This window comes from Mus caroli, chromosome 1 (genome assembly GCF_900094665.2).
Source record: "Mus caroli chromosome 1, CAROLI_EIJ_v1.1, whole genome shotgun sequence".
Lineage (NCBI taxonomy): Eukaryota > Metazoa > Chordata > Mammalia > Rodentia > Muridae > Mus > Mus caroli.
This window is the reverse complement of record NC_034570.1, coordinates 127425547-127434250: the sequence shown is the minus strand read 5'-3', so window position 1 is coordinate 127434250 and position 8704 is coordinate 127425547. Positions and strand designations below refer to the sequence as shown.

Here is an 8704-nt window from a genome sequence, read left to right as displayed (position 1 = left end):
GAAAGAAAGAAAGAAAGAAAGAAAGAAAGAAAGAAAGAAAAGAAAAGAAAAGAAAGATTGTACATTGATTCCATGTTTAAAAGATCACTTTTGAATCTATTAAAGCAAATGAGACATATTATATAATTTTTCCCTTTTATTTCTTTAATGTGGCTACTGGACAATTCAACTTTTCCATGCAGCTCCTGTCTACACAGGAGGGATCTTGTTAGCTCAGAGTTTCTCCCAGTGGGCTGCACTGACATTTTAGCCAGCTAATTCCTTGTGAATAGCTGCCCTGAACTATAAATACTGAATGGCCCCCCTTAGGTGCCATAGCAGCAGCCCCCTCCCTGTTGTGACAAGCAAACACACTACCCAGAATTATCAAATAGTGCCTTGGAGTCACAGTACCCTTGGCTGAGAACCCCGTGTGTGCTGAGTTTGACTGTGGCAAGAGAACAACTCTGGATGACGGGGGGGTGGGGGTTGGGGGGTGGGGGGTGAGGCAGGAGGAAAGTGGCCGTGACAATGCCCTTTCTCTTCTTACTCCCCCACAGACAATAACTGAGGAGTTCCCTCACAGTTGCTCATCCCACACAAAAATCCTTAGCCTCTGATGGTTGGGTAAGGGTAGACTCCCAGATCCAATGGAGAGAGATCCACAGTAGACTTTTCCTTCTCAGGGCCTCTCTCAACTTTTAAAGCTGTCTCCTACTTGCCTGGAGCAGCAAGGAGGATTCCACATACTATACGCATGCTTTCTTCTCCTGTGACCTTGAATTTGTGGGACTGACTAGACACTTTCAGGCAGTCACACAACTTCCCACTAATCCAGTCACCCAGTCACCCAGCCACCCAGCCACCCAGCCACCCAGCAATCCAATCAGCACCGGCCCTTCTCACCATCTTTATCCCCCTTGCCTTCCAAGACCCAGCTTCCCTCCACCCATCAAAACACATAACCACTCAACAGCTCTAAGAAAGGCAGCCCTAGTCTGTAACCAAGTTTGGGTATTAAGGGAAGTAGGTGTGGGCATATTCCTTTCTCTTGGAATTCTGTCCTTGAAGAGGCAATTCGTTAAAGGCACGCTGTGTTGGCTTGCGGCTGAAGAAGGAAATAGAGACAAAACGTTCCTCAAAGGGAACCTTACCTATACATCTGTTACAATAAGGCTGGACTTAAGGTATAGTTCACTAGCCATACTTAACTATTACACTTATGAGGTTTCTCCGAAAGGGGATAACAGGCTTTTTAAAGTGGCTTAGTCAGTTATGTTTTTTAAAAATTGCTTCTGAGTGTCCACCAGAGATGGAAATCAAAACCCTAGGAGGAAGATGGCCACCACTGTCATTGTAATTAATTCCTACACACTATCACAAAACTCACAATTTGTATGCAACTGAATTGCATCTAAAATGCATGGGTGGGACTCTGGTGTCTGCAAGGCAGCTCGGGGACCTGGTTCCTAGTCACCTTGCTTTTGGGCAAGTCACTTCCTGCACCTCTTCACTGCTGAAGAAGAGGATTGCTTTCCCAGGCTAAGCCTCACGTCTGTACAGCCAACATTCTCTAAACAAAGGCTTTCTGAGGCCCTACAGGCTGGGCATGATTTTGGAGCTAAAATACAGCAGGAAGAAACTAACATATCTCTCTTCATGGAGGCTAGGGGGCTCACACAATAAACAAGGAAACAAACCCAGGGCCCAGTCCATAGGAGAGAAAAGCTTGGGTGTATAGACTTTGTTCAAGAGGTGGAGCCAATGGTGTCATATCTGGTGGCACAGGGTCCCAGGAGGGAGTTATGAGTGCAAAGCCCTGGTGTAAGAGCTAGATGCTCAAAGGAAGATGGTAGGCTAGAGGCAGCCTGCAGAGGAACTACTCAGGGTAGTAAGGACAGAGCAGCGGGGACCTCTGGTATATCACATGGTGACCAAAAGAGCCAGTCAGAGCCCCTGAAGGCAATCTACCCCTTTCTATGTAGGAAAGAGTGTGTCTGCTCATCACCCCCAAGGGAAGGAGCTACCTTAGAAGAGAACCTTCTGGAATATCCCAATTCAACCAGTTATGATGGCCACATCAATTCCCCTGGACATCTCAGTCACAATTGTATTCCACCTCAATGCAAATGAAAGGGGACCAGGGATCTTAAACAGGACTCCCCTGGGCCTTCACATGAGCCCTGTGATCCCTGGATATTTTACAGACCGCTCCTTTATTCACCTCCCACACCGTGAACCTACAGTCTCTTAGCCAGGTCTGATGCCCCACCTCCTCTGCCAACTTCTGCTGGCTTGCAAATGAGGACGCAGCTCCTTCTCCCACTCTGCCTGCTCCCTGCCCCCGTCCTAGACTGGGAATAACGTCTACCCTCCCGAGGGGGCCCATGTCCAGAAGAGACTGAACACTGCCCAGCCCACACCCAGCAGGGCTAGGCCGGAGCTTCCAGGATCCCTTGACCATGAGCAACGCTGTTCTCAGCTGCTGCTCACTGCCCTTGGGGAAGCAAGGATTTTGTTTGCCCTCCACTGGGGCCCTAAGTGCAGTGCCATCAGCCTGACCAGGACTCCTCAAACATGACTTATGACCAGGCTGGGTGAGAGCTGGCAACAGAAGTCAGGGCCAGCAGTCAGTGTGTCCAAGACCCCAACAGTCAAGAAAGGCACTGTGATCACCAACCACTACTGCTCAGAAATTAATGCCTGACACCCAGCAAAACGTGTGTCCTCTCATCATCGCACCCTGGGGGGAGAATGTTATCTCTCATAATCAAAGATTATTGGCCTCTAAAGGGAGAAATGCACCGACGTGGAGGAGGAGGAAGGACAAAGGTCGGTTCCTTAGCAGGTGCAATTGCTGAAATCCCAGTAATAAATCAATTATTGGCGGCCTAGAACGGGGCTGGGAATTCAAATATGGTGAAAAACAAATCAAAAAGTAAAAAAACGAAGGTGAATGGTATGGGTGAGCACTAACGCGTCGGTACTTACTACAGCACCAGAGGCTGCTCTAAATGCTTCACAAATACCGCTGATGTTCATCCGTTCAAGGCTCTGAGCAAGGTGGTGCTACCCAACCGGAGGCTTTGAGGAGTTCACGAAGCACAGCTACAGAAAAGAAGGAGCCAAGACCTCTCATCTGTGTCCTCCTCTCTAGCCCAGACACCAAGGGCCAGAAAAGAAATGCCTCCGTGTCCTGGTTAGGGCCTGAGTGCTGGCCCTAAACCAGAGGATGACAGCTGAGCATTCAGAAGGAAGCAGGGAGCTCCCCTCAGCAGGAACAAAGGGGCAGCCAAGCTCAGGGTACAGCTGGGAGGACAGAGATTTAGGGAAAGCCGGTGACCATGGAGCCCTAGCGCCAAGACCTATGTGGATCCCGCAGGCCCTAACACAGCCTGGGGACTTGGCAGGTGACACTGCAGCCCAGCCAAGCAGCTCAGGACTCACACCCCTCCACACCCTTTTCCCCATCTCCCAGCCTTCACTGGGGGACACACTTCCCTCTGCCTCCAGGTGAGGCTGCTGTTCCTCCCCATTCCTGATTCACCAACTCCACCCTTTCTCTTGGATGACTAAAGACATAACTGCCCTGTTACACTTAAGAATAGAACCCATTTCCCCTAGTGGTCACAAAGAAGCCTGTGACAGGGCAGATGAGAGCCCAGCTGCTCTGATTTAAGCAGCTAGAGGGACCTTAAGATGCCCCAGCAGCATTTAGTGGGTCCTGGGGTTCAAAGAGCCGGGCATGGGGAAGGGGGGAACAGCGGGAGGACCCTGGGTGTGGCTGTGACTTTGGGCCAGTCTAGTTTGCGAGCAGGCAGGCCTCCGGCTTCCCTTCCACACACTGAGGAACTTTGGTGAGTGGTCTGAAGTCCCTTCTGCACCAGACTGTCTAGAGAAAGGTATCGGGAGAATGCAGAGAAGCATGGGGCGTGCGGGAGCTGTTTAAGGGCCAGGCAAGGAAATTATTAACCAGTGGCCACTTAGTCCCATGGCTCTGAGATCCTCCCCTCACCCCCCACAGACAGGCTGGCATATCCTCGCTGGTCACCAGGTCAGCACATGGACAAAAGGACAAGGCCAAGCAAGGCAAGCAGCTCACCGCTGCCCCAACCCAGGCCTGCAGCTTCTGAACCTCATGGCCGAGGACAGAGAGTGCAGGCTCACCCTACCTCTGCCTTGGCTGTAGTTGAGGCCACCTTTGTCACGCCCTCAGCACAGGCCTCCCTCCGTAAGCCTGGAAGGCCTGGTTGATGGTGACTCACAGTCCTTTCCTATGGCCCGCTGAGGTTTGTTGCTCACTGAGAGAACGGAGCAGGAGCCGTCCTACGTTCCAGGTGCCTCATCAGGGAGTCTGTTGGCAGCAGCTGCAGCTGCCCACGGGCTTCCATGAAGGCTGGGACTGGGCAGGGAGGCCAGACTGGGTCCTACGGTAGCAGGACTGGTTCTGCAGGGCTTCACTACCACTTAGCCTGGACATCCCATGGGAACTTGGCCCCACCCCTGCAGCCATGCGAATCTATGCCCAATGGAGCAGGGGGCAAACTACCATCAGATCTGGTTCCCATTAAAAGTCCTAGTCCTCCCAGACGATCCCCTACACACACACACACACACACAGACACACACACACCTACAGAAAGTAGGATCTGTTTTGTATTTTTAACAGTACACAGAGCTAACGTCTTCAGCAACCATTTAGAAGGAGCATCCTTGAAGCAGACTCAGCTGCCCGGGGACATCTCATTTCTACACAGGCCACAAACATGCTGCCCCACACAGAGGTCACACACACAACACGTATCTGAGCATGCATTCGTAGGCATGGCTGTGTTCACACCCAGAGACAAAGGCGCTCCCGCACCAACCCCGTGCACACTGACCCACAGAGTCCAAGGCCTTGCCCCCGCACCAGCTCCACCCTCGGCGCATACCTTCCCTAGGGTGTGTCTGACCTCTGAGGCAGCGTGGGCTCCCTTTCCAGAGCATTGGTTCTCACCCTCCTTGGAGCCTATCCTTCCCCTTCTCTGGATACTATGGCCCTCTCTGCACTGAGGCTGAGGTGAGGGACAGCCATACTTCAGAGCAGTGTCCTAAGGCTCTGAGGAGGAAGTCTTCAAACCAAAGGATGAACTGTGACAGACTGTGACTGAAAGACTCTGATGCCCTCAGGGAGGTGCTGAGGGGCAGCAGCTCTCAGTGTGAGAGATGCCTTGATAGGAGGTGGTACCCATACTGGGCTGCACCTGCAGTCGTAGCTCCGACCCCACAAAAGACCTGAAGACCGAAAGCCCACTTGAGAGAAGCCAAGAGGCCAATTTTACCCTGACTGGAACCTGAGGAATAGAAAGGACAGGGCTCTGGCCGGAGCCTCTGTTACCTTTAGGACAAAGGATGCCTTCCCAGTTAGGGACTCTGTGAGGAATTGGAAGAACGGATGCTCATTCCAACACTTCTGGAGAGGGAGGGGCAGCTCCAAAAGAACCACAAAGAGAGGGGCGGCCTCCTAGATACTGACCCCTCCTAGGCTTCTCTGACCCTGATAGGCTGTCCAGCAGGCAGAAATGGCAAAGATATTCTCTGACCCATTGAGATTCACAAACACAGATTGTAGCGCAGACAAGGATAACATCTTACCTCCAAGTGGCATAGATACCACTCCAAATGTTGTGCTCAGAATTTGAGCCTCTCTTTGGGATGGGGTGGGGGTGCTACTTTCTCTGATTCTATTCACACACTCGGGTTCTGTTGACTCCATAAGGTGGGGCTAAAGGATACTTCCCAGATCCACTCTAAAACTCTTAACAGAGGCGCAGAGGCTGAGGGTCCGCTCAAGAATAAGTGTTGGGATAACTCCTGAACTTTCCCAGCCCCCTAAAACGTTCCCTTGCCCTCACAGACAGTAGCACCCGGGGCTGTCCAGGCTGCGGAAAAGCCTTACCCTAAACGTACTGGTTAAGACCTAAGGGGGACAGGAAGCTGAGAAGGAGCAAGGAGACCACTCGCTCTGTCACCTAGGGCGACCAGAGTTTGGTCTCAATTCTATCCCCACCGAAAAGCAACAAGACCAGTGTCTCACTTCGTCCGGAGAGCAGGCCTGTGTCCAGGAGAGGAGATCCGAAGGGGCGCAACTGCCACCCCCCAGCCTCGGGCCACCTGGCCCCGGTGGCTGCACTCACCTGGACAGCGCAGACCAGTCCTTTCTGCTGACCGACATGCTGCCGAGCCCCACGGCCGCCGCGTGCCGAGCTCCCTGCTCTGCCGCTCACCTGCGGCCCCTCCCCGCGCCAGGTAGGGTCACATGGCCGCTTATCTCAGCCCCGCTCGGCCCCGCGCCGCCGCGCTCCCATTCGCCGGCCCCGGGAGCGGCCTCTGAGGTGTGGGCGTCCCAGACAAAGCCGCGCAGATCGCCGCTGGGGCGGGTCTCCCGCGCGGCCGCACTGCGGGACGGTCGCACCGAGCTGCGGGCTGCACCCAAGCCGGGGCTAGCGCGGGGCTGCTCTGCTGCCCCGGGCGAGGGCGGGAGACTTCCTGCTCAGAACCAGTTGGACCAGCTCGGCGCCGGCCCGCGTCTTCCCTAGGAGTCGCGGTCCAGAGTGCCAGGGAGTCGGGAAGGGGGGCGGAACCCAAAGATCGGGGTCAGGCTGAGCTCGCTGCCTGGAAATCGACTTAGCCGGCAGAAACCCAAGAGCTGGAAGGCAGGGAGAAAAGTTAGATCAGGTACCGTAGTCTTGGGTGTAGAGTGCCTGCAACGGTGAAGAAGTAAGGGGCTCCTAGAAAACACCCCGGGGGTCAGAAACTACCTGAAAGACTCGGCTTAGATAAGCAGACACTGCGTAAGAAAACCAGCCCCTCCTCAAAGGAGCTGAGACTCAAGCCCGCCAAAATAGAGTGGACACCGCTATGAAAAACCATATGCGCCAAAAGCACGGTCCTTGTTCCTTGATACCCCACAGGTGTATAACTGTGCCGTGGGAAGAGGGCCCATACGTAACTGAGATTAATACTGCAATAACCTGAGGCAACTCGGACACCACCCATGGGAACCCGTGGGAACCCGTGGGCGAGCGCAGCACCAACTGTTTTCCACTCGGGAACCTACCTCCTTACTGAATGTGTAAGGTCAGGTACCTAGATGGGGAATTTTATTTTCCTTGAAAGATCAGAAATGGAATCAATAGCTGCTGCTGGCACTGTTCAGAGAAGGCTGGGGTGCTGCCCAGCACACAGGATGGGATGTCAGAGTCTGACATGATTGCCTCTCGAGATCTACCTGCCTCTGCCTCCTGAAGGCTGAGGATGCTGGAATTAAAGGCAGGAGCCACCACTTCCGCGCTGGACGGGCTATTTTTGAAATCTACAAAGGAAACGAAGAAGGGGATGGGGGAGGAGTGCGTAATCAAAGGTGACACTGAACAGGAGGTGGGGTTAGCAAGAGCTTTGGAAAGCTGAACTGTGGGCCCAGAAGTGATTCACATACCTCTGCCTGATGTGAGAGGGACTGGGATTCAGAACAAGGATTCCAGAGTCAGGGATTCAGGCCAAGGGACAAGGATTCCAGAGGTCTTAGGGAGGAAGTTGACCAGAGACCAACAGAGGGTTTCTTGACATTTGGACCTTATGATTCTCCATTTGGGGAGCTGTCTCCATATGGTCAAGCCATCAACTGCATTCAACACCCATTTGAATTAAAGGTCTTAGAAAAAGCTGTCCAATAGTTCATTGGATGTTGGTGTGGGAGCTCAGGGAGACTTGGCACCGTGCGCCCCGTAGCCCAAGGACAGGGGTTGAGTGGGAAAGAGGAGGGAGGGAGTTTCAATAACATGGGGTTGGAATCTGTATCCATGTCCTGGCTTCCAAGCATTGAAAGCGAATCTCGCCTCAGAGTCGCCTCAACACTTTGCTGGGCACAGGTGTGCTCAGTAGCAGTTTGGATCAGTAGCAGTTTGAAGGATCACACAATTTTGGGAAGGACATCCATCCTGTTGAAGGTGACATTGGGAGTCTGGGTCATGGAAAGCTGATATCCAGGGGGTTCTAGGCATCCAGGACCCCTGGTATCCAGGTCTCTGGTATCAGGAAAACAAAAACAAAAACACAGACAAACAAACAAACCAATGAGGGATGGGGCCTCCACACTTCTCAGAGTGGCAGGTGGCATGTGAAGGGTACGGCTGTCAGCGCTGACAACGTTCTTGTTCTTGTTCTCCAGCAATTGTATTCCTGAATAGCAAACCTAGTAGATGTGGACATCAGAAGCGGGGCCCACGAACCTGCTAGGAAGGAGAAGCCTGGGGAGGAAGGGAGGGAGGGAAGATGGCACCCTCACCCTTTCACCACTTCTTGGCAGTGAAAATGGACACGCTGCAGATCTTTGAGCCAGTGTTGGAAGAGAAAAGGCAAAAACGCATGCATTTATATAAAGCTGGGAGGAAGGTGTGAGTCTCAGCAACAACATACAGATAAGGAATTCAAAACCATGTAGAAATGTACACAGAGAGCCAGAGAATTCTACAGCAGTCTCCTCCTTATCCTCACAGGATAAGGCTTCTAGGAAATGCCTGAAATCACAGATAATACCAGCCCTGCATGGGATGGTTTTCCTATGCATGCTTAAGATAAAGCTTAATTTATAACGTAGACCCAGTACCCATAGCTAAGAATACAGGGATGACTGTGGCAATCAATGATAGCATGCATGTTCAACACTCATAAATCCCTGCAT

At 52.6% G+C, this 8704-nt stretch overlaps 1 protein-coding gene across 1 annotated transcript in view; it reads right to left on the bottom strand.

Moving 5' to 3' along the window:
- Lad1 (ladinin 1) overlaps nt 1–6577 on the bottom strand; it is a 14398-nt gene extending 7821 nt beyond the window's left edge. The window contains exon 1 of the mRNA XM_021162673.1: nt 6159–6577. Coding sequence (XP_021018332.1) covers nt 6159–6196 — 38 coding nt within the window. The 5' untranslated portion in view covers nt 6197–6577. The remainder of the gene's footprint in view (nt 1–6158) is intronic.
- Nucleotides 6578–8704: the final 2127 nt, after the last annotated feature.